Genomic DNA, 27369 nt, shown 5'->3' with positions numbered 1-27369 from the left:
AGATCCTGTCACAGTCTAGTGGCATTGATGCTCAAAGTTAAGCAGCCTAATAACCCCCACAATACTTCCCCCCACTAGAATGATTTTTTCAATAAAACAGGGAGGAGACTCAGGCTCATAACATGTATGAAGCGTGAGGTGGCTCACACCCTCATTTCCTAAGTTACCAGCTCGAGTGATACCGTAAGCCTGACAAAACAAAAGCTGCCTCTGGATGGCTTCATACAGAACTGAAAATCAGAAATGTACTTCTAGACCCACCTCCCTCTGCCACTAGCACTACATAGCTACAGACAGGAGACACCCACTACTGGTGTTTGTCTCTGTGCAGTAGCTGACAAAGGTTCAAATGTTGATTAGACATGCTCACAGAGAGAAATAAGCATCTAGAGCTATTTAATAAAGACAGTATCTTTAGTCCCAGAACTTCCTGAATCACAGTCTGATGAGATCAGTAAGCTTCCGTGGGGACAAAACAAATTGGCTCTTTTTGAATACTTTCTCTAAGCAGCCCCAGCCATTGTCAGAAATTACCTACTGAAGAGGATTTGCTGTTATTGTTCTTATGCCCTCAGAGTCAACTGAAGTTCACTGAGAAAATGTTCTGCTCCTCAGAACCTCATGTCAGCAGAGAAAAAAAAAACAAAACTCAAAAAAAATCTCAGACCTGGAAGGCCATTGTGATGGTTAAACTACCTAATCAGTTTCCTACACTAATGAATTCCCTCAGAAGTTGATATTCTGCCTCTTGGTCTATCCTGCTCCAAAACTGGCTGTGAAATGCTGTTGGCTGCACAGACTGACCTGAAGTTTACATCTGTGCCTATTACAGATAACCTCTACAGACACAGAGAAAGCAGACAGGAACATGGTTCACTTGTGGTGGAATTCATTCCCCATCGGCTTCAGCACAGGAAAGCATTTGCTAACTGAGCAAACAGCTGAGGGGAGGAAAAGGCAACTTCTTGTGTTTGTCAAATGGCAAGAACTAGGAACAATTGGTTAAAAAGCAATCAAAGAACCATATCCAACACAGGCATCAAACTCAAACCTCTACTGCTCAAGCCATTTAATTCACTTACTCCTCTCCCTGCAGCCACCTGAAACATGGTTCTTCCTATTCTCAGCAGCAGAAGGACTCCTCAGCTAGACTCCTCACCAAAGCTGCTCTTCTAGTAGCCTCTCTTCGCCGGGTCCCTATAAAATGTTCCTAGTAGGGAGTCCATGAAGAACTGGAGCTGCTCCCTGATGCATTCCCCTTGGAGCCTCTCCCTCAGCATACCAGCAGCAGGGCTGCCTGCAGTAACCCACATCCGCTGCTCTCCAGCGGAACGAGCACGCATCCCCCAGGAGCTCTGCAAGGCCAGCAAAGCTCTTGGCAATGCAGTACCTGCGGGTGCTGCGCTGTCAGACAGCCAAGGAACAGTTTGTCACGAGGCAACCCCCACCCCCACATGCAATTTTTGTTCAGGGAATAAATCTGCAGGCATAGCATGCTAAGACTTCTGTTCCTTGGTGGCAAATTCCTTCCCACCTACCACTCTCCTACTCTCTTCACACAGAAAAGTCTCCACACGGGACCTCCTCAACACTCTCTCTGTTATATGAATTTCCCAAAAAGGATCAGAGGAGGTGCCTTTTGTTAGCTAAGTAGTCTTGAGAACGATATTGTTTTCCAAGAAGTTTTACGCGCCTTTCATAATCACAGAAAGGATTTATGTAGTTTCTTCCAGTTTCTCGTAATACTGCAGTCACAGGGTCACATGGAAAAAGTGCCCAGGAGACAGACAACCTGCTAGATAAACTAGAAAGTGAGCATTCGGACCTGCTAAATCAAAGTTACCCAAAGGAAGACTGGACTCAGATTCAGCAGGTCACAAAACTTGAAAGGAACTAGGAAAATAGCCACCTACAAACCTGGATTAGAGCTGCACCAGAAAGATAAGTAACCTAATAACAAAAAAGCCCCTCAAACCAAGTGACCTAATAACAGGAAAAAAAAAAAAAAAAAAGCCTAAGACCAACAATAGTAATGCAGAGCTTTGGATCCCTGGGCTACAAATCACTTGCTATCCTACCTGTTTCCAAAAAGAGGATCTATGTGCTCTAAAGAGAAGTAGGTCTAGGTATTCCTCTCTGCATTCAAAAGTCAGAGGTTTAAGTTTCAGGCTGCTGGGACTTGGTTTTCTTTCAAGGGGGAGGAGGAACTAGAAAAGAAATGGACACTTTTTCCCAATGTCCACTCTGAATCAACCACCAAACACACATGCAACTAACACCAGACATACAAGACCAACAGAGCCTGAAGAAAGTGTCATCAAGCTGAATCTGACAATGTTTTTAGGAAAAAAAAAAACTTTTAAGGTCTAGTTGGCAATTATTTTAGTAAGGAATCTAGGAGTTTTCTCAAGACTGCCATGTGATTAAGAAAATGAGAGCTCAGAACTGCTGCACAGTTATTGTGGTTATTAATCTCTGCTCTGTAGTATAAAAAAATAGTGGAAGCAGATATAAATAAGATCAAAACATATGACTCAAAGTCCCCAGATAAGGAGGACTCCAACTGAGAAACTGTTGCCCTCCAAAGCCATCCAGGCCACCAGGAACACAGCTGTAGAATGGCTTGCAGAAAGTGGGCCAGTCTTGAAATATTAGTATTACAACATGAGGCTTTTCAAGCTGAATTTTTGTAGCTCCAGCAAACAGGGAGCTAGAAATAGAATGCTTTGGACTTAGGATCACACATGCAGAGATCTGCCTGTGAAAACGGCCACGAGCAAGTGCCAGAGAACATTTAAGCATAGACCTAGAGAGACTGCCAAAAAGGAACAGAAATAAAGGGAAAAAAAAAACAACAACAAAAAAAAACTAAATCCACACACATGTTGACATGAAAAAGATGATCAAATCCTGAGCAGATAACACCTCGCTCCCCTTTACTGCAATGGCCAACATGAGATGAGCTGGGAGTGAACTCATTTAAATGAGATCCCTCTTTGCTCTGAGCAAAGTCAGGCAGGTCCATTCCCAGGCCAGTACAAAAGGTACCTTAGACTCCCTTGCATTAAACTTGAATGACTGAATTCAAGTTAAGCACTCAGTCTGCTTAACCTGTAGACAAGTGGGTTTGACAGCTCCAGTAGACATTAAAGGTCTGTTTTTAGAACAAAAAAACACACCTATTTCAAAAGCTACTTATTTATTTATTTGCAAGTAAACCATGTTTTTTAGAGGAGAAGTTTGTTTGTGGACTGCTTCAGGAATCATGTTTATTCACACTTTAGGAGATTAGAGCAGCAAGGGGGTGGGAATGTGCTGAAGCTCTCTTAAAATTAAGTTTCTTGCCTGGCAGCATAGAAGTGAAACAGATACTTATTTTGCAATTGTAGTCAAACAATGTTAACAATAGGCCCACCACCAAATCCTCCAGCTGTTCAGCCTAAGCACTAGAATAACTACAGAAATATCCATTTCATCTTCTGCAACAGTACAAGGAGGTATATCCTGCTGTGTTTGGCTTTTAATCACTTCTTCCTTCTAAGCCTCCATTCCACATTTAGGTTAAGAAGGTTTTGCTTCTGCCCAAAATGTGAGTTTCAAAACCCCACCTACCCAGCTAATTATCAAACTTATTAGAAAAAAACCCATCCTCTCTCCTCAAATCAATTGAGTTTTAAATGGTAGCACTATCACATGAACTGCCTTTTCCACCCAACAGTGGTAGCAGGGGCTTAGGTATCAAAAAAAGACACACTTATGAGTTTTGAAGCAAGCTGGATGTGGCAGAAGATCAATGTGATGGGAAGGGAATGATTAAAAACTGTACGCTTATTTATTTCCAACACTCTACTGGAGAATAACATGCAATTTGATTCTCACCCTTAATTTGTACATTCTCATAGGAATTTGGCAAGGTTGCTCTGAAGAAGAAAGTTGGAAGAGCTCTTGCAAAAGACACTGTGCTATGCCAGATCAAGCCAGCTATCAGTTATTTACATTCATTTCAAAGGACACAAAGGAAGCCACTTATTTCCACTATATCTGCACTTTTTAAAGAGAAACCAGTTAGGACAAAGCTGAGCCTAACACAGGGCTTGCCCATACAGACCAACCAGCATCGTAACCCTGGAGTAAACATTTAAGTATGCTCAAACGAGCTTGAATTAATTCCCAACTACAGAGACTATTCCAGGACTCAGCAATCGCAGGAGGGAACACACACGTTAGGAAGTCATCATGAACTTGTGCTACTGAGATGTTTCCTAACACAGGCAAGAGACTGGCTACCAGGGAAAGTGACCTCTAGTTTGCACCTTCCAAGTCACCCAGGAAAATTTTTAAGAATCCTATTTTAAGTACCAGTTTCAGGAACTCTAAGGAGGAATTTGGCTTAACCACTCTCACAGGATTAAAGTCCTAATTCTCCCAGCCGTTAAATAAAAGGACTGTGCGAACACACAGGAGTGCATTCTGTCCTTTCAGACCAGGGAAATAACACGCATTTAACATGCATTTCTTTAACATACCAACATAACATGTGTTTCTTCAGACACATTGCTGCATACAGAACTAGAACACACCCACAAGTCTCACTACAGGCTAAGAACTCTGTTGTGCTATCTGGAGTCTGAACTACAGGGAGAGAGAGGAAAAAGAACCACCCTTTACTCACACATGCAGCAAAATCCACTTTAACCAGACAACAGTTAAGTGACATCATTGAGTTTCCCACATCCAAGCTGCAGATCCTGCAGTGTAGAAACCACAGCCAAGGGAGACCCTCCCTCATTTCTCCTTCAACACCTCCAAACCCAAGTAAGATTTCCCCATCTCTACACATAGGCTGAAAGACAACCACGACTGCACTGGTCAGTAAAAAGCAGTATGTCCATCTTCTATACACAAAGATGAAATAAACATGAGGTAACCCTCCAAATCCCCAAAAACCTAGTTAAACAGGATGAAGACAATCCAATGCCTTGACACAAGAGCTTAGCATGTGGTCAAAACAGCAACCGAAATTTAAGTCTTAATTTCAATTTATCTAGAAAGAACATGCACCAATTCACAAAGTTGGGTTTTTTTTCCAGGTAATTTATGCAGTTAAAAGGTAAGCTCAAATATTCCCCACTAGATTTCCCCTCTCAAGCAAATCACCCCCCAGGAACTGAGCTGTTCTGTGGTACTTTGATCAGATCTCCCAGGTATGAACCCAGGACTCTGGTGGCACTCCAAATAGCCTTTCTTTTTCCAGCACAGGAGTCCACACATCCAAACTGCCTGAAATTTCACTTAACAACTACTTTGAAAGGTCCCTCCTGCACAGGCTACACAGCATTATTATTTGGTTTGCAGAGAGGAACAGATTTTAAAAGGAAAACAAAAAGATGTTTTTTCCTTACACATAAGCAAGACCTTCTAACACGAATTAAGATGCATTTGTCAAGTCAGCACCACCTACAATTAAGAGAAAGGCTGAAAGCCTCAGTCCCATCCTGATGCCACTAATACACAAGCTACACCAAAGAGGTAGAAAGGGTCACCTCTATGCTGAGCCTGTGGTCCTGAAGCACAGGGTACCCTGGGGAAAAAGAGCTGTAACTCTGAAGTGCAGCACCAACAGGTACTTTGGAATACATTTTAAGACATTGAAATGATTTCTGAGTTACAAGATCAAAGTATCAGTCAAAGCAACTGGAACACGAGCAGAAAGCTGAGGTCGGCTGGCTGAGCCTATGAATGGAGCTAAAATGCCTTGTTTATCTCAGCACGTGTATGCACTGAGCCTGAAAGGCACCAAGCAGCCCACCCACTCCTTCCAGTCAGGCCAGCTGAAAAAGCACAGAGAAGACACAGCCAAGAAATGGGCGCAGATTCCCGTCAGTGGTTCTCACTATAACAGACAGATGAGTGGAAAAAGCAAGAAGGAAAACAACCTTGCTTGGCACCATGCCCACACACACATCCCAGTGCAGTGGGGGAAAAAAGGCTGGGGGCACATCCCAGCCGTGGATCAGCTTTCTGGCCCAGGAAACAAGCAGATTTGGCAGATGTCTAAATACTGGTCACTCACAGTCCAGAATGCACCTTCCCACAGCCCTCTGTGAGCAGAGACCCGAGGCCCCGCTGCAGAGCTCCCTTGGTGCAAGCAGGTGGATGCTGAGCACACCGAGCAGCACCTCCCCAGCGCGCCCCCACCACAGGCACGAGCCCACCTTTCTTGAACTCCTCCAGCATGGCATCGAGCTTGGTGTCATTGAAGACAAAGTGCAGCGGGTGGTTGTAGAAGCGGGTGATGGTCTTGAGTGGCGTGCAGTCATCGGGGTCCACAAAAGCCAGGTCCTTAACGAAGAGCAAGTCCACGATGTTGGAGCGGTCACCCTCGAAAACAGGGATGCGGGTGTAACCACTCTCCATGATCTCAGACATAGTGTTGAAGTCGAGCACAGCCTCGGCAGCGATCATAAAGCAGTCTCGGAGGGGAGTCATCACATCCTCCACAGTCTTGGTGCGCAGTTCCAGGGCTCCTTGGATAATGTTAAGCTCCTCCTTGACTAGATCGTTATAAGGGTCGGTGACCCGCAGCATCTCCAACAACTTCTCACGGTTATAGACCGTGCCGATCTCCTGGCCCAGGACACAATCCAGCAACTTGCTGACGGGGTAGGAGGCCGGGAAGGTCATCATCATGAAAAACTTGGTGAGGAAGATGGTGTTGGCGCCCACGGCCAGGCCGTGCCGAGAGCAAATAGCCTGCGGCACGATCTCGCCGAAGATGACGATACCGATGGTGGAGACCACCACGGCCACCAGCCCAGAGCCGGCAATGTCGTCCAGCAGGATGGTAAGCGTGGTGTTGACCAGGACATTGCCCAGCAGGAGGGAGCACAGCAGGTAGTTGCCCTGACGCCTCACAGGTTCGATGCGCTTGGCGTAGTTCTTCTCTTTGTCCGTGCCACAGTTCTGCACGATGCGCAGTTCCATGGGGTCCAGGGCCATCAGGCCCAGGTTGAGGCCACTGAACATGCCCGAGAGGCACAGGAGGAGCGAGATGAAGATGACCTGCAGCCAGAAGGGCAGCAGGAACTTCTTCTCCTCGCCCACGATCATCTTGGTGTCCTCGCCGTCATGGTAGATCCAAGTGGTCTCACCCCAGGGCGGGGGTCCCGCCGGCCCCTCGGCGCCCGCCAGCCCTCCGGGAGCCCCGGGCCCCAGGGCGGCGGCGGCGGGGGCCGAGACGGAGGTGCACAGGTAGTAGGACTTGCTCTTCTCCGTTTTGCGCAGGGGCTTGATCTCGATCTCGATGATGCCCGAGGTGCGGCGGTTGAGCACGATGTGCGGCATGATGATGATGTCCGAGGTGCGGATGCCGCAGCGCTGCGGGGCCCCGCCGCTGCCCGCCGACCCGCCGCCGCCCCCGCCACCGCCGCGCCCCGCCGGCCCCGCCGTCGCCCGCCCGCCCCGCCGCCGCTCGTGCTCCGTGAAGGCGATGCGCGACCACGTCTCGTTGTTGATGTTCTGCCCGTAGACCCGCAGCTTCACCCGCGTCCGTTCGCTCACCCGCAGCGCGCCCCCCTCCATGAAGGAGACGTCGTCCGTGTCCTCCAGCCGCAGGCCGATGATCACCGTCTCCTCCGCCGCCGGCGGGGGCACGACGGCGGCAGGCGGTGCGGCAGCGGCGGCGGCCGGGGGCCGCCGGCCCAGGCAGCCGCCGAGCAGCAGCAAGAGCAGCAAGAGCAGCACCCGCGCCCCCCGGCCGCCCCCCGCCATGTTCCCACCGGGCAGCGCGGCCATCTTTAGTCAGGGCTCGGCGCCGCCGCGGCCCCGCATCACCGCGCGGCGCCTGCGGCGTGCCCCGGCTTCCCCGGCGGCGGCGGTGGCGGCGGGCGCGGCGGCGGCGGCGGGCGAGGCGCGGGCTCGGCTGCCCGCGGGACCCGACGGGCGGCAACTGCCGAGCCGGGCCGAGCAGCGCCGCCTCTACCCGCGCCCGCCCCGCCCCGCCCCGCCCGCCGCGCGGGGAGGGGCCTCGGCCCGGCGCCGCCAATCAGCGCCAGGCCGCGCCTCCGCTGCGCCCCGCCCCCGCCCCGGCCCCGGGGGCGCGTGACTCCGGTGTGTACGCCGGGCGCGCGGGGGCGGGGCCGGCCGTAGGGCCGCGGCCAATGGCGGCGGCGTTCGGGGCCGAAGGGGGCGGAGCTTTAGGAGGGGCGCGACCAATGGGGGTGCGGTGCGGCCGGCGCGCGCGGCGCGCGGCAGGAGCGGTCCCGGAGCGCCCGCGCCGGGGCACAGGGCGGCCGAACGGGCCGGGCGATCCCGCTTCCCCCGCCGCTCCCGCCCGGCCCACGGCGGCCGCCGCTCCCCTCGGACCGCCGCGCCGCTCGTCCCCTTCAATGGCCCGGGAGCGCCGCCCCGCGTCCGCGCGCCGCATCCGTCGGCGGTCGCGCAGCGCCCCCTGGCGGTCCCGCCGCGCCCCTTCGGCCCGGCCCGACGGGGCGCACCCCGGTGCCTCCGCCGGGACCCGCCGCTGCGGAGGCGGCTCTCCTAGCCCTGCCCGTTCCCGGTCGGCCCCGAGCCGCCGCCGGTGCAGTACGTGCGACATTCAAGAAACCGAGCTGTGGCACTGAGGTCTCAGGGCGCCCTCCGGCCCGACATCTCCTCGGTTGTGTCGCGCTTGAGGGCGGAATTAACCATTAAATACCGAACACGGACCGGCCGCGCTCCTCCCTCACCTCTGCTCTGCTCTGCCGCCCCGGGAGGTGAGCGGAGTTTGGAGCTCCTGCTGAGGACATCCAAACCCCCCCAGCTGCCCTGCTCCGCTCATTCTCAGTTCATGAGGGCCGGGAGCCGCGATCCATGAAAGCGCCTGTGAATTCCCGTGTGCCGTGCCCACCGCCCCGGGCCCGCCTGTTCCCCAGGCCTCGGCTGCTGTGCCGCAGTCCCAGCTGGGGCAGCACACACCCCGCAGCCGGTTCCATGTCCTTCACACGCGAAGGAGCCAGGAAACAGTTCAGCATCCTGGACAGCCAAAGACAAACAGCCGTGGGAGAACCGGTGTGGCTTGTGGTGGCTGACATCCTTTAAAGGCAGTAAAACAGCCTCCTGCTGTTTAAGTGCTTGGAAAATGGAAGAATAAATTGTGCAGGCCAACCCAATAAGATGTGAAGTAGAGCCCAGTGCTCTGGGGCCTGTAGCCACAAATCTTTCCTGGTCCCAAAGCTCATTCAGCTTATCCTGAGGGAGTTCTGCCGGCCTGCTTCCCTAAGGAGGTGACAGGTGTCCCTGAACCACAGCGATACCCTTCCCTTTCCCCTCAGAGTGAACCAGACCATCACAACCTCTGGATGCTGCCATCACAACACCCTCTCTGCCTGCCGAGGGAGGACACCAATGCTGCAGAGCTTCACTCTAGGAGAACAATCACCAAAATGCAGACTGGGGTGTTGGACAGATTATGTTGGGGTCCCTCACACAGGATAGGGCTGCAGGACTTCCTCTTTTCATACACTGAGGGCTAAAAACCCCAAGGCTGTGCATGCACAAGTGAAGCCAGGCAAAGAGGACACCACTGCACCCACAGCCTGGTGAGGGCCTCTAATGCTCCAAATCAAAGTCAAGTTCTCTTAGCTGCTTCCTTCTTGACATGCTGAGAATTTGGGAAAAACATAGTGCTATGCAAATGTAGTGGCATTTAAGCCGTGGCCTTTTTCTGTATGCACAGAGAGGGGATCTCACTGTGGGTGCAGCTCTACCCAGGCAAGTTGAAAGACCATGCCAGGGATTCATCTCTTTTTAATGAAGGGATTTGCAGGTAGGACCCCCCCACACCCCACCTGCTCTTCCCTTCCCACTGGGAAGGCTGTCTTTGATAGCAGGAGCTAATTGCTGCAAACCTCCCAGGATAAACTGTTTGGGGACTTGGATGAAGTCTTTGTAAGTAATCTTGAAAAAGGGCTGGGGGTTGGGTGTGTGTATTAAACAGCTCCTTCCTCCCAAGGTCCCATCAGTGAGGTCATTCCACAGAATTTCAGAACCATTTCAGGTGTCCTGAACACCCGGACCCTCCTCAGCCACTGCTACTGCTATGACACAGCATCCTTGGTGTTGGCCTGTTTGTTTTTGAACCCAAATTTTATAGGGGTTTGCTTCTTAACTTCCCCCATACCACAGCAAGTTGATGTTTAAATGGCAGAGATGGGAAATTTGGCCCATCCTGTAAAATCACTGTGTGAGAAGGGGTGGAAATGGTCCCTTATTTCTAAGTTTAGCTGTTCAGCAGCTCTCAGCCTTTCCCAAGCACCTTCTGCGGGCTGGGTCCTGTGAGATTCATGCTGGGCAGCAGGAATGCAGTCCATCACCTCCCACCACACCCTAAAAGCCCCCTCACCTTGCTCTTTGCCTGCTGTGGGATGCAGCTGGATGCATTTCTGCTTTTCCAGAACTGCTGAATTTCCCTGCAAAACTCTGCAGGTGCAATGCCTGCAGGGGACTTGGGGCTTTCCAACTAGATGGAGAACAGGGAAAACAGAAACCTCAGTGGCGCTGCACAGGGAAAGAGAGAGCAACCCTCATCTCCTGTAACAGGCTGCAGGGCTGCAAGTAAGACAGAGACTGTCCCTGCCTGTGTGCCTAAGCCATGCAGCCACAGTCAGCCCCACAGTGAGGGGACTCACAGGATGGGACCTCACTGCAACCAGGCACAACCTGCCCCACCAGCCCTGCCAGGGAAGCACAGCACCCACAACCCTGTGGCAGCTACAAACACAACCTTTGAGCTCAGACATGTATTTATTTGCTCTCTGGTGGAAGACGTTACTGGAGCCACGTCCTCTCACTCCACTGACTTCCAACAGTGGTGTGGGGACACCACTTGCCACTCAGCAGCACCCTGGGGGACCACAGGTGCCACCACAGCAGCTAGCAGGACCTGGGGCTCTCAGCTGCTCCAGCAGCTGGAAGGGATCACAGATTTTCTCCTGAAGGACAGAGAAAAACCCAGGGCAGGATCAGGCCAGTGGGAAGCAAGAGGCACCTGAGAAAATGACACTTGGCACTTCCTTAGCTATCATGGGGGGCAGCCTCTGGGTCACCCCAGCTGGTTTTTCCTGCAGCAAGGAAGAAGCCTGGGACTTTGGCTCTGCTTTTATCTGAAAAATGCCTCCTACTTGGATAGAGTCCTGAGAAAATCTCCCCTTCCCAAGCACAAGGCTGTATTTCAGGGATATGCAGCTGCAGGGTATTATCTCACTTGTATCTCCTGGCCCATCTACAGGCTGCAGGGACCACCAAGGAGAAGAGATAGGCTTCCAGCAGATAGAATGCTGTGTGCTGCAGGGTCAGGGTTGGCAGCCAGGGCCAATCTGCTCTTCCATCAGCAGGCAGGGCAATGGGCAGGAAGAAACCATGGGAATGGGTCATCATCTCCCTGGGGCAGGCTGTGCACAGCAATCCCCTCAGGGGAAGGATGACTCCCCTTGGGAGATCTCAAAAAAGTCCAGCTGTCAGCCTCACCAGTCCCCATGGACATGTTGGGGTAGTTAGAGCAGATCCCCCTTTGGAGGGCTCCAGCTTGGGTAGGGGTACAGTTTACCCCGACTCAGGCGCCAGGCATCAATCACTCTTGGTGTCCCACGAGCTTCTGCCCAGCCCAGAAGGAGTCACATGTATCTTGATATCATGCTACAGCCCTTCTGATACCCCATAGCAACTCTGATGGCTTGGGACACCCATGTCCCAGTTCCTTAACCCAGCCACGGGGCTGCCCTCTACCAACCTTCACTCCCTTGCTACAGCAGCCCTGCAGTCCTGCAGCGTTGGCTCCACCAGCTCGGATCAGGAACTTCTCTGCAAACCTGGAGTTCTGCAAGATTGCAGCCATCTCAGCATCCACGTTCACCACCTCTCCTTCCTGAGGGCAGAGGAATGGTCACAGGCCTGGGGTCCTGGATATGTGTCCCAGGGGACTCCAGCCACCCAGCCAGATGATGGGGAGAGTGAAAGCAGGAGCACGTCTTGGCCCAAAACCTGAAGAAACACCCACAAAACCCAAGCATCAGGAAACCATTCCAGGCAGCCACCATGGATGTCCTACTTCTACCTTTACCACAAAGCCATGCATGCATGTCTCCCTTTCCTGTACATTTGCACTCCCCTGGGTTTACACAGCCCCTTGGCTCCCACCCTCCATCCCCTCCAGCAAAGCTTGCCCCCTAGATCACAGAGGATGCTGCTGAGTAGCAGCTTCATCAGCTTTAACTCTTCCCTACAGAGCCTCAGCATGCCTCCCCAAACCTTGAAGGTGAAGTTGGCATCAAACACCAGCTCCTGCTCATGCCCCACAATCCCGCCACTGTAGGTGGCCTGTCCTGGCCCGGTCCGGCTGCCAGCCGGCACCTTGAACAGGCGGTAAGTTGCGGAAACAAAGCGGCAGTCACCTACAAGGGAGAGGTTGGTGGCTTGGGCACTGAACACTTGGGCTGGGATCCCAGCAGAGCTTCCCCCAGCTTCCCAGAGCTGGCCCTCCCTGGCTGGATCCTCACCGACAATGCCCTCCAGCTCCTTGTCGCCAATGGTGATGGGGCTGGCGGTGACCAGGCGTGGGGGGCTGAACCCCACCTCCTCAGCAATGCTGTACAGGTCTCTCCAGTACAGGGCTCCTGCCAGGCATTCTCCTGGTACGAGATCACAGACATGGGGAATGGAGGCAAGGTCCAGTCCCCCCATGCCATGGCACCCCCATGCCACAGCCCTACGCACCCCACAGCACCCGGTGCTTCCGGGTGGTCTCGCTCAGGCGCTGGCTGGCGTAGACATCGCTGAAGTACATCTCTCCCCCGGGCTGGAGGGCAGCAAGGAGTGAAGGGAGGCCTCAAGAAGCAAAGAGACAAAAGGGGCAAGGAGAATTTGGAGCCCCCTAATCGTACCCTTCTTGGGACCCCCCGCAAAGATGTCCTCCCCTGATCCCATCCTGCATCCGTGCTTTGCCAGATCCCATTTGCTGTTTCTCAGTGTCAGACAAACAACAGGGCCACCCCAAGCCTGCTTTGCTGCCACGGACACCAGCACCATCACCTTCAGCACACGGAAGGCCTCCCGCAGCACAGCCCTCTTGTCAGGGGCAAGGTTGATCACGCAGTTGGAGCTGTGGGGGAGGAGACCAAGGCTTATTTGCACCCTCTTGCACACTCAGCACCACGAGCTGCAGTGTGTCCCATCACTTCACACAGGATTTGGAAACACCAATTTGACCATGAAAAGGGCAGTTTATATTCCCAGACTGTAGCCCAGACTCTGGCTTGGGATTTCCCTTTTCCTAACACAGGCTTCTGAAGCACTGACCCATTGAGATGCAGACCCAGCCCACAGCCCCGGGACGCAGCAGGACTGGGGGTGACTGCCCTGCATGGCACCTACATGACAATATCGTAGCTGTCGTCAGCCAGTCCAGCATCACCCAGGTTCTCCATGTAACCATGGAAGAACTCCACGTTCGGCTTTCGGTAGCCAAACTTATCCATGTGGTAGGCAATGTGCTTCTTCGCCAGCTCAACCTGGCAGGAGGAAGGGAATGATGTGAGGTGCTGCTGGAAGGATGATGGGGAGCCCCAGATCTGTGCCGTACTTGGCCCTTGGTCATATCTATCCCGGTGACGTGGCCCTGCTCCCCGACCAGCTGGCTCAGCAGGAAGCAGTCCCTGCCGCTGCCGCTGCCCAGGTCCAGAATCCGGCATGATGACAGGCACTCAGGGATCACCAGACCGCAGCCGTAGTACCTGGGTGGATGCTGAGCTGAGCTGGGTGGAGGTGCCCCATGGCACAGCCAAGAAGGGGCTGCAGTCCATAGGGATGTGGCAGGGGAGGAGAGACCCTGGGGTTTACCTGGCCACCACCTCCTCATGGATGCGCTCCAGGGCATCTCTCACCAGCTTCGAAACAGGCCTGGCTGACGTGATGCACGCATTGGTTTTGAGGTCCTCTGACTTCTGCAGCTCTTTGCCATAGTAGTTCTGAGATGGGAAGGACAGAGACCACTAAACTGTGCCAAGTTGAGCCCTGGGAGGTCCCTATGCTCTAAACCATGGGGGCCATGCCTGCACTCGGCCTGTACATGTTCACACGTCCTCTGGCACTGGCACTCTCATTTCCACCTAGCCAAAAACTATGGTAAGATCAGGCATCCCTTTGCCCTCCGCAGCTCCCTTTGCTGACACGCACTGATGTGTTTGTGCAGGAGGGAGTTTAATTCCCATTTTCAGTAACTTTGCAGGCTGCAACCACCATTTCTCTGACTGAGAAGGGTACAAGGAACAAGGGCAGGGAAATGCCAGGTTATCCCACCCCCCATCCCTGTGTGAAACAGGAGCAAATCTGCTAACTGCACCTGGCATTTTCATCTGGGCCCAGAAACAAGCTTTATCCTCTAATGGCAGCAGGAACTCTAGCACAGCCCAGGCACACACTCCCTGCCCAACTGCCCCATCCCTCCCCAGCTCCCATCCACACTCCTTACCTGCACCTCCTGGTGGATCTGCTCTCTGCTGGGAGCTGCCACTGCAACAGGAATGTGGGGCTGGTGGCTGAAACCACAGGGATGGGCACCATACTAGGTCCTCCCAAAAGTTCTGAATCCCTCTCTTCCCCCAGATACCACAGCACTTTTTGCTCTCCCCCAGCAGAGCCCTGAGAATCCCCCCAAACTTGCAGTCTAATAGGATCCTCCAAGGGGCACCTGACAACATCCCTCCACTGCAAAAACCCAATCCCAGTTGCCCTGGAGAGATGAGCCCCCAAAGGATCCCTGTAGGGTAAATCCCCTCCCCTGCTTTGCAGAGCTTTGGCCCCAAGGGCAGCCCCAGCAGAGGCCCTGGGGTGTCTTACTGCCTCCAGCTGCAGGGCCTCAGCCGGACTCTGCCCAGCCTGGGCCACGCTCCTCCCCAGTATCCTGTGCTGTCCCGGCATCCCACGCTGCCCGGGCCTGGCTTCCGCCCCGATGCCGGCTCCTGCCTGCCCAGGCCCTTGGCACATGGCCCTGCAGGACACAGGCACAGGAGGGCTGCTGGCCCCACTCCCGTGCTGAGCACGCTGCCATCACTCATGGTTCTTCCTGCACCCACACCCCCAAACCCACCCCGCTGCCTGTTCCAACAGCTCTGCACCTCCACAGTGCAGCCAGTTCCTGCTTCTCCCAAAGGCAGGGAGACACAAATTTAATGCTACAGGACTGCTATAGTCTCTGCAGAGGGCAGGACTTTGGAAGGGACGAGCCACCTGCAGCAAGGTCACACTGCCTCTGCAAAGCTCTCTGAGCTGAAGCAGAATGGGGGATCCTGGGGGGCAGAGACCCACCATCCCAAACAGTCTCCCCAGTGCACAGGGACCGCCAGCAACAGAATCCAGGACAGACTAGTGGTTTGGTGGTGTTCAGGACAGCTTTTATTCCCAGCAAGTCGCAGGGAAAACTCTCATTAGCAAACTGCACCTGCAAAGCTGGGGTCAGAATGTCACCCAAGGCAAAAATACTGGCAGGAATGGTGAAATCTAGTCTGAGAAGGCTCTGCAGCACAGGAGCCAGACTCCAGCAGCATTCCAACAGGAATGTGGCAGGCCTTTGTCAGCTCTCAGCCTGCCTGCTCCTATCAGCTGGTGAAAAGCACACTCAGGGAAACAAGTGCTTCCCGTGCACTCCAAGTGCTCTAGATAAGTGACTTACCAAAAGCAAGACACAGTATTTATAGCTGGTTCTGGATGTGAACAGCTCAATAGTCTGCAACAGAGCAGTGTAGAACTGAGCACACCAGCTCCTGATGCTCTCTTTGCCTGCTTCCCAGACAGGCCTTTGGATACCTTCCCAACCAGATACAAACACACACCACAGCCAAGGCTGCTTCATCAAAAGCTGGAGCAGCAGCCCAGGAAAAGGAATGCAGTTGAAGGCCAAATGCAGCACATATGGGCTGGCAAAGGAATGATGTTCCAAACTCTGGCAGAGGGGAAAATAAGATAACCTCTGAGGAGGATGATGGCCAAACCACGTCCAGCTACAGTCCCAGCTCAGCCTACACTGAAGCACCTTTCATCCACCCAGGCACTTGCAACTCACACTGATTAAAATGCCCTAAATAAACTGCACTCTGTGCCACCTCTGTGGCTAAATACAGACCAGTGGCAAACTGCAGGCACCTTCATTTAAATGCCATGCCTCAACTCTGCATTTCTTGCCAAGGGTGCTGGGGTGGGCTGAGCACTTCATACTACATTGGAAGTAAGCAGACACAGGAATTATTGGGAAGAGCAAAGTTTCAGGGAAGTTTGTTTCAGCCAGGTGCAGGTGTGCAGGTGAGCATTCTGGAGCAGAGGTGAGGATGCAGGCACACAAGAGGGGACCATGTGCCCAGAAGCACAGACCCTGCACATATCCCAGCTGATATCCAGCATCCTCCAGAGTTCTGAGCCCCAGGGGTTGGAATGGGGGAGAACACTTCACTCCCTCAGTGCTGGTTGAGATTTCCTCGAGCCTTCAGCTCCCCTTCATTTCAGCAAGTGACTCAGCTGGTCCTGAAGGTTTGACGAGCGCTCCACGCTGGGCACCAAGCAAGAAGAGATTCATGGTGAAATCTGCTCCCAGACTGTGCTGTGCTGCCTGTGCCCAAGGGACCAGAGCAGCTCTAGAGCTGACACTACAGCAAAGAGAAACCCTGGGGTCCCCCGAGCCCCCTCTGTGTCCCCACAAAGGAAACCTCACTTCATGCACCTTGCTGTACACAGCTTTGCCCCCACCACCCTCATCTCCTCTCACAAGCAACTCACATGCTCCATCACACCAGTGAAACAAAAGGAAGCCTGGGTATGAATCCCATCTCTTCATTCAAATACCCATCTCTTCACAATACTGAAGTGTTATCCTGCTGGGTCAGCATCTGCCTCAAAGGCAGCTGCAAAAATCTTTCCATTCTGCTTTCCCCCATCCAACTCCATCACCTTCCCCTTTCTACCCCCACATGCATGTCCCCCAGGTCCTCCCAGAACTCACTTCTTTTGAATTGCTTCTTGCCTAGATGAGAAAAGGAAAGACAAAAAGAGCATTAGAAAAATAAAATCTCAGTCAGGGTTTATGTTATGTAGAACAAGGGCTCAAGAAGCCAAAACTCCAGGGTGTTTCTGGATAAAGTTCTGGGGGACAGAAGCAGCACTGCCTTCTCCTTCTTAGTTCCAGAAGTATCATACACACTATGGGAGACACAGTGCATGGTGAACAGGAGGCAAAAATTTCAGCTCCCACCCCAAAACCGCCTGAAGAGGGCTGGAAAATTCACGCTCCAAGGTCTGCTCAGCTTTGAAAAACTGCAAAAGAGGGATCAGTCTGAGCTGGCAGCTACATGCAAAGTCTTCAAGGAGAACAGAGAAGGATTGAAGGATCCACTCAGCCCCCAAGAGAGAATGTCTATTTGCTGGTGTCCTCTACTTACTGGTACTGTAGATGAGTAGTTATTATGGCCATTTTTCTTAAACTCTGTGGAGAACAAAACAAAGAATTAATGCCTAGAGAAATCACAGTGCAGCCGTCCTAATGCCCAGGGGTTCCTCCAGCACAGCCACCACTGTATTGCTGCAATGCCTCCAAAACATCCCCGCTGGTAGCTGCCAGCAGTGGCACACTTGCCTCTCCTTTCCCAGTGACAGGCAGAGATAAAGTGCTTTATTTCAGCCCACAGTCCCTCAAGCTTTGTGTCAGAGAGGGCACAGCTTGAGGGCTGGGCAGCCTGCAGGACACCGGGAGTCCAGCAGCACTGAGTCTGAGGAAGCACTAAATTATTCTGGCCACCAGCCCTGCTGCCTGAAGCCATGTAATTCACCCCAGGGCTCCGGTAGCACGGCTGCAAACTGTTCTCACCACCCTCCTCTCCTCCCGCCCTAGAAACACTGCTGCTCGAGCACAGGAACACAGCTTACATCTTCCGAGTGCAAGATGGCATCTTCTTGCATCACCATGTTTCTCGCAGCTTGACCCAGGAGCTACAAGGCAAACGTACAGACCAGGCTGAGACGCTGCAGCTTTGCGTTTTCCGAGGCTCCCGTGAACGGCTGGCAGGGTGACACTCAGGGTGACACCGTGCGGGAGCACCTCGGTGCCATGACAACACATCCATCGGGAGCGCCTGAGGCACCGCTCCCACCTGCCACCACGAGGAGCTGGCAGTCACCCTCCCGCCTGCCACCGCCGGAGTGCCGAGGCGCTGCCAGCCGCATTCGGGTCCCGCTGTGCCCGTCCCTGCCCAGACACAGGGATGTGTCCCCTTCTCGGACTACAGCACCCAGAAGGCATTGCGCCGCCCTGCCCGCTCCGCGCCGGCCCTGAAATCCACCGCCCAGCGGCACCCGCCGCTCACCTCGGCGCTACGGGAGCCCTTCAGCACCTGCTTGGTGAGAGCGATCACGTCGGTGCCGCAGCTCGTCACCTTCTCGGTCAGGAGCCCCTTCACCGAGTGGCCAAAGCGCGCCTGGGCATCCGCCGCGCCCCCCGCCGCCATCTTACTCCGCCCGCGCCCTGCCCCGCCTACTCCCGGGAGCCGCTACGGCGAGCGCCTGGGGCCTGAAGGCTTGGGAAGGCGCACAGCCCGCGGTATTCGGGGATAGTGCCGGGAGGGGGTTCAGTTCCCAAAGGACTCCCCCAGGACACCTCATCGCCTCGGGCACAGACACCCACAGGCTGCCCAGCTCTGACGAGCACAGACCAAGGCTGACCAGCGCTGACCAGGGGTTCTCAGCCCTGGCCAGTACTTGCCCTGTACTGACCAGGGCTGAGCAATGGTACCAGGGGCTGACTGGCGCTCACCAGCATTGCCAAGGGCTGCCCAGCGGTGTCCAGTGCTATCCGTGTCTCCCCAGCACTGACAACAGCTGATGATGAGGGATGCTCCGGGCTTACCAACATTTCTAGCGCTGTCCATTCCCTCCAGGATCTGCAGTGCCGCTCCCCGGCCGGGGATGGATTGCAGCGCCCCGCCAGACCCCCCAGCTGCGCTCACGACACCCAGGACAGACCTCGAGCTGTCCCCACAGCCCTGGCCCACCACAAGGCCCTGGGGATGGAACCCCAAGGACGGATCCGACCCTGGGCATCCCCTGGCCCCCGGCAGCTCCCCATGGCCACCCAGGCTGGCCGTGGCCCCGCTGCCCTCGCCCCCCGCCATGCGCCCACAGCTGCGGAGCTGGCAGGGGCCCAGCGCTCGGCTCCCCCCTGCTCGTCCCCCCGATAAGGAGCCGAGCCCGCCTCAGAGTCAAGGAGACGACCCCGCCGGCGCTATAAGGGCCCCCCGCGGGCAGCCGCCAGCCGGGCCGCCATGGCGCTGCTGGGCGCGCTGCTGCTGGCGCTGGCGCTGCTGTGCAGCTGGCGGCTGGCGCGCCGCAGGGACCGCCCGGGCTCCGGCCGGGGCCGCCCGCGCAGCCTGCCGGCCCTGCCGCTGCTCGGCAGCCTGCTGCAGCTGGCCGGCCACCCCCAGCTCCACCTGCGCCTCTGGCGCCTGCAGGGACGCTACGGCAGCCTCTACGCCCTCTGGATGGGCTCCCACTACGTGGTGGTGGTCAACAGCTATCGGCACGCCAGGGAGGTGCTGCTGAAGAAGGGCAAAGACTTCGCCGGACGGCCCCGCACCGTGAGTCGGCAGCAGGTCCTGGGGACCCCTTCCACTGTGGCGTGGGGTGAGGGACGGGACGCGCCCACGGAAGACGCTGGCACGCAGCAGGGTCCGTGTCCCATCCCCATCCTGCCTGCAGCAAGCCAGGGCAGGGCAGCCCCTCTGTACCCTGTTCCCGGGGCAGGGAGCCCTGTCACCCTCCGTCCCGAGGGTGCCTGTTCTTCCTGCAGCTGGCGGCATCCCTGGGCACGGGGATGTAAGCTCAGATACTACCAGGCACCCCTAAAGTTCCCTGCGCATCCTAGAGCCCCTAACCTTCGCATTATGAGTCCTTGGCAGGGGGAAAGCAAACCACACGTCCTGTGCTTTGCCTGCCTGCAGTAACCTCTAGCCCCCCCGGACCATTTCTGGGATGGGGTGAGATGAACATCCATCCCCCGCGGGGCTGCCCTGCAGCGGGATGACCCTGGGACTGCCTGTCCCTCAGGTGACCACGGACCTGCTGTCCCGGGGGGGCAAGGACATCGCCTTCGCCAGTTACGGGCCCCTCTGGAAGTTCCAGCGCAAGCTGGTGCACACTGCCCTCTCCATGTTCGGGGAGGGCTCGCTGGCCCTCGAGAGGATCAGTAAGTGCCTCCCTCCACCCCAGGCTCCCTCCCAGCTCTGGTTCCCTCTCAGGCTGCACGTTTCCTTCTCAAGTGTCCTGATCTCCTGGGAACCAAGGAAAGACAGTGGCTCAGCCCATGTCCCCCGGTATCCCCTCAGCTTGCCAGGCAGGGGCTCTGTCCCTCTCCTTACATCCCCTGTACTTTACCAATACCTCTCCATGTGTTTTCTACCCTGAACTTTAGTTCCACTCACTCACAGATGGGGAGACTGAGGCATGGAGCCAGCCCCCCACTCCCCCCAGGAGGACATCCGTGCACATCTCCGTTCTCTCTGCTCCTCCCCAGCACCCAGCATTGACCCTTCTGCCCATCCCAGCCCCTCAGGGCTAGCCCGGCCTGGTGGGTGGCCTCTGCAGGCTGCACACTCTGAATGAGCAGGGGACCCCCCCTTCCAGCTCCCAGCTGCCCCTTTCACCCCTTGGCTCAATCATCACTCCCTCATCACCCCCTGGCCTGCCTCTCCTCCTCCCCAGTCTGCCGGGAGGCTGCGTCCCTGTGCGAGACGCTCAGCGCTGCGCAGGACACGGCCCTGGACATGGCCCCCGAGCTCACACGGGCTGTCACCAACGTGGTCTGCTCCCTCTGCTTCAACTCCTCATACCGGCGTGGGGACCCTGAGTTTGAGGCCATGCTGGAGTACAGCCAGGGTATCGTGGACACCGTGGCCAAGGAGAGCTTGGTGGACATCTTCCCCTGGCTCCAGGTGAGCAGGAACATGGGCACTGCCCATTCCTCTCACTTCAGATGCGAGGAAGGAGCTGGGATGTGTCCTGTAGGAGCCCCCCTGAGTTAGCAGAGTCCCTGTCCTGATGTCCCACAAGAGCCAGTACACTGGTGGGCACAGAGTGACTGTCTGGGGGCCTGCAGGGGCTGGGCTGAGCTGAACTATAGACTGTTGTAATGTGCTTTGCTCCTTCAGATATTTCCCAACAAAGACCTGGCCCTGCTGAAGAAATGCCTCCAGGTCCGGGACCAGCTGCTCCAACAGAAATTCACTGAACACAAGGTGCCAGCATGGCCAGGACAGGGAGATCCTGGGGCTGGGGTGGTGGGCACTGTGCCCAGGACATCCTGGCTCATGCATGTCCCTCGGCAGGAAGCTTTCTGTGGAGACACTGTGAAGGATCTCATGGATGCCCTCTTGCAAGTGAGGCTCAGTGCTGAGAACAGCAGCCCTCTGGAGCCAGGGCTGGAGCTGACTGACGACCACCTCCTCATGACGGTGGGGGACATCTTTGGGGCCGGTGTGGAGACCACCACGACTGTGCTCAAATGGGCTGTGCTCTACCTGCTCCACTACCCTGAGGTAGGGTCTGCACCCTACAGCAGGGGCTTGGGTTCCCTCCAGCATCAGAGACGTCAGGGGGAGTTTTGGGGAAGGCAGGTGCCAAAAGAGAAGTTAGGCTCTGCAGATAAGCAGGATCAGGCTGTGGGCACTTCTGCCCCAACAAGCTGACAGGACATGCAGATGATGCTGGGTGTACTCCACTGTGCACAGGGCACCTTGCTCCCCAGGCTCCTGCAATGGTCTTTACTTTCCTCCCAGATCCAGAGGAAGATCCAGGAGGAAATGGACCACAAGATAGGCCAGGTGCGTCACCCCCACCTCAGCGACCGCCCGCTGCTGCCCTACCTGGAGGCCACCATCAGTGAAGTGCTGCGCATCCGGCCCGTGTCCCCCCTGCTCATCCCACACGTGTCCCTTGCTGACACCAGGTGAGACCCCCTGGGGCACATCCAGGTCATGGGCAGAGACCGTGGGGAGGGAGCGACTGCCCCACTCTGTGTCCGCTTTGCAGCATTGGGGAATACTCCATCCCCAAGGGTGCCAGGGTCATCATCAACCTCTGGTCTGTGCACCACGACGAGAAGGAGTGGGACAAGCCTGAGGAGTTCAATCCTGGTGGGTTGCATGATCCTCATCCCCTCCTGGGCCAGGGGATGGCCGGGTGGGTGCAGCAGGAGGGGCTGAGCCCTGGGGGAGGCTGGGTGCTGGGAGGTTGGATCCTGCTCCTGCCCGTCTGGGGCATTTGCACCTCTTGCTCCTGCAGCTCCTGGGAGGGACAGACACTTGATGAACTCGGGCAGGTCTCAGGCAGAAGGATCAGCCTGCTGATGCCAGGGGTGCCCCTTCCCCTTGCAGGCCGCTTCCTGGATGAGCGGGGCCAGCACATCCACTCACCCTCACCCAGCTACCTCCCCTTCGGAGCTGGGATCCGTGTCTGCCTGGGAAAAGTCCTGGCCAAGATGGAGCTCTTCCTCTTCCTGGCCTGGGTGCTGCAGAGGTTCACACTGGAGTGCCCTGAGGACCAGCCCCTGCCCTCACTGGAGGGCAAGTTTGGTGTCGTGCTGCAGGTGCAGAAGTTTCAGGTGAAGGCCAGGCTGAGGGAGGCCTGGAGAGCGGCCTCATGATGGGGAGGAGTCCTGGATTCCAGGCAGGGGGATGGGGGGTGGGACCACAGAGGCTGCCCCATGAATGGGGGGGTATCCAGATAAAGCTATTCCCAACACAGCATGGCTCCAGCTATTTTTTGGGCATGAGATGGAGGACAGGGTTAAGTGTGAGATGTATGGTGGGCCCACAATTTGCTGGGAGCACTGGGGCTCAGTTGGGAGGCTGTGGCCTCTCTGCAGCAGCCTGGCAGCTCCTGCCTGCTCACTACCATGAGCACTCACTGGCTGGCTGGATTTTGGCCATCGCTCCTCCAGCAGCAGCAGCAGCAGCAGCACAACCTTCCTGTAACACAAGGGGCCGTGTTTGCTTTGCTTTTGCCAAAAACTACTGTGCCATGGAGGGCAGCGTGTAACTAGGTTTCTGGTTCTCTATTACTTGACCTCTTAATATTTAACTAAATAGTTGCACAGCTATGGCTCAGGGCCCCTGGAGGGAAAGCAGCCAAGGCAGAGGGGAAAGCCTGACAGAGCCCCAGCACAATGTGACACCCCAGCCCTGCACACCCCCTCATTTTCCCCCTGCCCTCTCTCTTGCTGGCAGGCAGGAAAACAGACATAAACTTCCCCACCACTGAACCTCCTGCTCAGTGTGTATGAGTTCTTTCCAACCCCCAGCACTCAGCTTTCATGCAGCCCCTTCAACACTGGCACCCAATGCCAAATGGGTCCTGTCAGCCTGTGGCACGGGGGTGATGATGAAGGCAATGCATTTGCAGCCTGGCACAATACTGGGAGCATCCTCCCTCCTCCCAGTCCATTTTTCTGGGGGCTCAGGGTGGTAGGGAGGACCTGGAGGAAGAACTGCCATGCACATGCCTGTCCCAAGGGCAATCTTCAGGCTGATCTGAGCAGCTGACCCACCAGAAGCTGGGCAGAGGGAGCACAGCAGGAGTCCAGCCCCACTGCTTTTGTACAGTCTCTGATGGCTTCTCAGGGCTGAACTCCACATACCCCCCTGCTTTCCTGCCTGTTTCCATCACACCAGGGGTGCCACTGGGTTTCCAATCCCTCTACTTCTGCTAGGACACACTGAAGCTGTATGGGTGAAGGGGGACAGGACTCAGAATGGGCTTTAGGAAAACTTGGCTAAACATGATGCCCCGAGCTTCCCTGGGGATTGGCACCTCCATGCCAGCCTTGTCCTTCCCCTGCCCCAGAGCCTGTCACTGGCAGAACACACTGGCAGGGAGGCTCCACTCCAGTCTTCCATAACATTGTGATGCCTTCAAAAGCATCAACAGGACCTCCAGTACATTTGTACCCCTTTGCTAAGGCATTTGATTTTGCTCTTGGTAAGGGAAAGGATTTTCTCCTTGCCAGAATCAACAAGAGGCTGACACCTTGCTGTTTGCCAATGCACCCACACAAGTGCTAAATGCACCTTGAGGCAGAAATGGGGACCTTTGAACCTGGGATGTTTCTAACCTGGAGAATGCCTCCAGCCACAGCCTCTTGCAATCCACCTTCCCTATTTGCTGGGATGTGCTGTCCTAGGATGGGAGACCAGCACGTGCTGCAAATCCCAGCACCCCAAGCTGGGCCCTGCTGCAGGGTGTCTTGCCCTCTACCCAACCCACCTCCTCCCCACCGGGAGAAGATGCTGCTGGGGAAATTCAGTGCCCAGAACTAGCTGCCTGGCACTTTGTGAGCTGGTAAACAGCCCCTGGCATGGCTGCTCCCGTCTCTGGGAATGGGCAGAGGCACTGCTGAATCACCCGGCTGGTATTTCTATCCTGACAGCTGCTCTGGGGCTGTGCTGCTGCACCCAAACCCCTGGCTCCAGCAGGAAGCTTCACCTGGGCCACTGGCTTCAGCTCCCTGAGGCAAAGGGGGTCTGCGAGGGAGGAGCTGGTGAGGATGGAAAGAATGAAGGTTTTTCATTCCCACAGTGTGCTGGGTACACCATGAAGCAGAGGTGCAGCTTGCTGAGGGCACTGGGCAGAGCAAGCCTGAGCCTTTCCATTGCACAAACTTATTTTGGGGGGGCAAAGCCACCCCCACAGCACTTGGCTGACCCAGCTGCGCCACAGGGCTCAGCTCAGAAGCCCTCCAAATTTGAGAGGCTTTTCTTTGCACCAGGCACCGGCTGAGCCTGGACTGTGCCGGAGAGCGACGGCCAGCCCAGGAGGAGCAGAGACACTTGGAATACCTGCGGGCTCTGCACCGGGCGTGGGGCCAGGAGAGCTGAGTAAGCACAGACCTCAGGACACAGCTGTTTGCCGGTCAAAAACAAATCGAGAGAAGAAGCCGGCAGCCTGTCACCCCCCCGGCACAGAGACTGCAGTGCTTGCACCACCGTCGCGACGGCCCCGCAGCGGGCACCCGTCCCATCTGATAAAAACAGATCTGTGCTGCAGGGATGGGGGGAACCAGCTCTGACCAAGAGGCTACTCATCCTGGCCTTCCCAGGCTGCCCACTGTGAGATGCTGTGGGGATTGCCTGATCCGGGGGCTGCCTGTCTGCCCCCCCTCCCAGCCTGGCTTTTCCTATATAAACTAAAGAAAAAGAAAACAGTGGTAAAAGCCTCCCTGGGATGTGTTGTACAGGTGGTGATGGGGGGGCAGGAAGCAGCAGCCTCATTCAGGACAGCAAAGGAGTTTATTCACCGGAGCTGGGCTGTGCCCCAGCTCCCTGCCAAACTCTGCCAGGAGCAGGCCAGGCTGGGATGAGCCCAGCCAGGGCATGCAGAGAACCAGAGGAGGCATAGATGGGGAGCCCTGGCAGTGCAGAGCAGGAACTCAGAACCACTGACTCACATCCCCAAGTGGTGAGGGGTGCCCAGGGAGCCCACATCTCCCATTGCTCGGCAGAGCAGTCTCATGCTGGCAGTGGAGCCGCTCATTCTGCTTCTCTCCAGGCTTCCTGCTTCAGGAAGCTTTTGATGACTGCATAACACACAGGCTTAACAGCACCTCGGCTTTCCTTAGCCTCCAGTTAGGCAGGGAAAGCTCTGAGAGCAGGTTGCCAGCAAGCATCAAGACACAATTCCAATTCCCTCCTCCTCCATCTTCAGCCAACACCCATCCACAGGGTTGTACAAACATGCAATGATATGTGGCAGGAAGATCACACCAGTGCTCCCAGATGATGAGTCTGCATCATCGCAGAGCTGAAAAGTCCCTTGGGAACACCAAGGAGATGCTGCAGTACCCACCAATCCCAGGAGCTCTCACTGCACCCAGGGGACACTTGCTGAGCAACCACACTGTGCTCTTCACCTGTCCCCAGGCAATACAACCCCAGCCCACCAGGACACCTGCTGGGTCCTTGCCCTCGGAGCCAGCTTCAGTGGCCAAAAACATTCAGTGTAAGCAGCTCCACACTGCTGCGGACTTCAACAAAAAGAGACTTCAAGGAGTATTGGCAGCTACACCTAGAGCACATCGTAAGCAGAACACCAAGCACTAGATTGACGCTAATTTGCTGTAAAACTTGAAGCATTATTGCCACTCAGTTTGGAAATGATGTATTCATGACTCCCAATAAAAAGCCCCTTATAGCTGGGAATGGGTGGGATTTGGTACTCCACTGCTGGAGATGCACATCTGCCCATGCCCTCACACCTCCAGCTTTTTCCAGTGTGCATCTGGAGAAGAGCTCTCTTCAGGCCACACTGGCTTCCTACACAGGGATACATGTGAGGGTCAAGCACCTTTCTAAAGCTCCAAAGTTGAAGCTTTGGGAGTCCTCTGCCTGCCTGAAGAGGCACCAGTCAGGGTATATCCAAGGAGCTCACATGCCCCATATCCTGCCCTGCACCACTCCTTCTCCCCATACCAGCTGCCCCTTGGCTGCACGTCTAAAATCCTAAAGCACTGAAAGCTATCAGGCACTTGTGAGCTGAAGAGATGTGGTTTGTGCCCCATTTATTTCTTTATGGTCTCAAAACGCCCCCAAAACCTCCGGGAGTCAGAAGAGGCACACCACTGCTTCTTCCTGACTTTTTAAAATTAGAAACCTCAGTTTGGCTTATTGGTACTTACCTCCACATCCAGAGGATTTGCCTGCCATTAGTAGGATGGCTGGAAAGCAAATATGGAGATTCCTTATGCAACAAAAATGTTGGCAAAGGGTCCCCCACTGGCACAGGACCATCCCCAAGACTTGGGGCAGTAAACCCCATTCCTTAAAGACTGATACGATTTTTTAGCCTCCTCTGTGGTGTGAGGAACAAAACCAGGTGCCAATACATACAGAATCCCTGGGGGTGGCACTGGGGATCTTTAATTATCTTCTCAAAAGATACATGTGGTCAGTGCTCACAACTGAAGTGACCAGCCCCCACGCAGCCAGGCTCTGGGGCACACACAGCCTCTCTGTTACCACTCATCCAGGTCTCCAGGCTCCAGACATCCAGGAATGAGGTCTCTTGAATCCAAACTGAAGTCCTTCATTTTTAAGAGCACCCTAAGAACCAAACTGAAGAGCTGTCCTTATCAGCTGTTCTGAGGAAAGAGAAAGGCTTTGATGGGCAAAGGAGTGAGACTCTTCCAAACCCTGTAAGGTAAGAGTGCTCTCATCAAATGTGCAGGTAAAATGCTGGCATAAGCACCACCTCCCTTGCATTGCAGCCAGCCAGTGCCAACACACCTCCAGGTAGAGTAACAGAGCCACAAAC

General features: G+C 55.3%; 4 protein-coding genes across 11 annotated transcripts in view; 1 reads left to right on the top strand and 3 right to left on the bottom strand.

Annotated features, from left to right (window-relative positions):
- Positions 1-7913, bottom strand: part of CNNM2 (cyclin and CBS domain divalent metal cation transport mediator 2) — a 112637-nt gene extending 104724 nt beyond the window's left edge. For all 3 annotated transcript variants that reach the window (XR_012056731.1, XM_030276331.4, XM_030276332.4), the window contains exon 1: positions 6216-7913. Coding sequence is in view for 2 of the 3 variants with exons in the window: in XM_030276331.4 (XP_030132191.4) it covers positions 6216-7794 (1579 nt within the window). In the remaining variant the exon portion in view is untranslated. The remainder of the gene's footprint in view (positions 1-6215) is intronic.
- A 2850-nt stretch (positions 7914-10763) lies between these two features.
- On the bottom strand, positions 10764-15109 carry AS3MT (arsenite methyltransferase). Of its 5 annotated transcripts, none has more exons than XM_041716948.2 (11): positions 14822-15094; positions 14504-14528; positions 13873-14000; positions 13616-13766; positions 13408-13544; positions 13066-13135; positions 12751-12832; positions 12534-12665; positions 12286-12428; positions 11768-11902; positions 10764-10970 (listed from the first exon to the last, which is right to left on the bottom strand). In XM_041716948.2, exons 1-11 carry the CDS (start codon positions 15016-15018, stop codon positions 10872-10874), a joined length of 1299 nt encoding a protein of 432 aa, XP_041572882.2. In that variant the 5' UTR covers positions 15019-15094; the 3' UTR covers positions 10764-10871. The 5 variants fall into 5 exon arrangements, 4 of the variants coding, with proteins under 4 accessions (XP_041572882.2, XP_030132188.4, XP_072787311.1 ...); XM_030276328.4 differs by having other exon boundaries at positions 14504-14544; positions 14872-15090; XR_012056730.1 differs by lacking the exon at positions 13066-13135 and having other exon boundaries at positions 11768-12018; positions 12751-12861; positions 13408-13766; positions 14504-14544; positions 14872-15108.
- A 294-nt stretch (positions 15110-15403) lies between these two features.
- Positions 15404-18845, bottom strand: BORCS7 (BLOC-1 related complex subunit 7). 2 transcript variants are annotated; one of them, XM_012574598.5, is made up of 5 exons: positions 18381-18584; positions 17944-18006; positions 17460-17503; positions 17024-17044; positions 15404-16573 (listed from the first exon to the last, which is right to left on the bottom strand). In XM_012574598.5, exons 1-5 carry the CDS (start codon positions 18519-18521, stop codon positions 16522-16524), a joined length of 321 nt encoding a protein of 106 aa, XP_012430052.5. In that variant the 5' UTR covers positions 18522-18584; the 3' UTR covers positions 15404-16521. The 2 variants fall into 2 exon arrangements, with proteins under 2 accessions (XP_012430052.5, XP_030132190.4); XM_030276330.4 differs by lacking the exons at positions 15404-16573; positions 17024-17044 and adding an exon at positions 17085-17334 and having other exon boundaries at positions 18381-18845.
- A 311-nt stretch (positions 18846-19156) lies between these two features.
- CYP17A1 (cytochrome P450 family 17 subfamily A member 1) lies at positions 19157-23326 on the top strand. The gene is made up of 8 exons (XM_030276319.4): positions 19157-19646; positions 20116-20254; positions 20770-20999; positions 21216-21302; positions 21393-21602; positions 21843-22012; positions 22096-22199; positions 22440-23326. Exons 1-8 carry the CDS (start codon positions 19335-19337, stop codon positions 22706-22708), a joined length of 1521 nt encoding a protein of 506 aa, XP_030132179.1. The 5' UTR covers positions 19157-19334; the 3' UTR covers positions 22709-23326.
- Positions 23327-27369: the final 4043 nt, after the last annotated feature.

This window comes from Taeniopygia guttata, chromosome 6 (assembly GCF_048771995.1).
Source record: "Taeniopygia guttata chromosome 6, bTaeGut7.mat, whole genome shotgun sequence".
In the NCBI taxonomy this organism is placed as follows: Eukaryota; Metazoa; Chordata; class Aves; order Passeriformes; family Estrildidae; genus Taeniopygia; species Taeniopygia guttata.
Note: the sequence above shows the minus strand (reverse complement) of the source record. Positions and strands in the feature narration are given on the sequence as shown.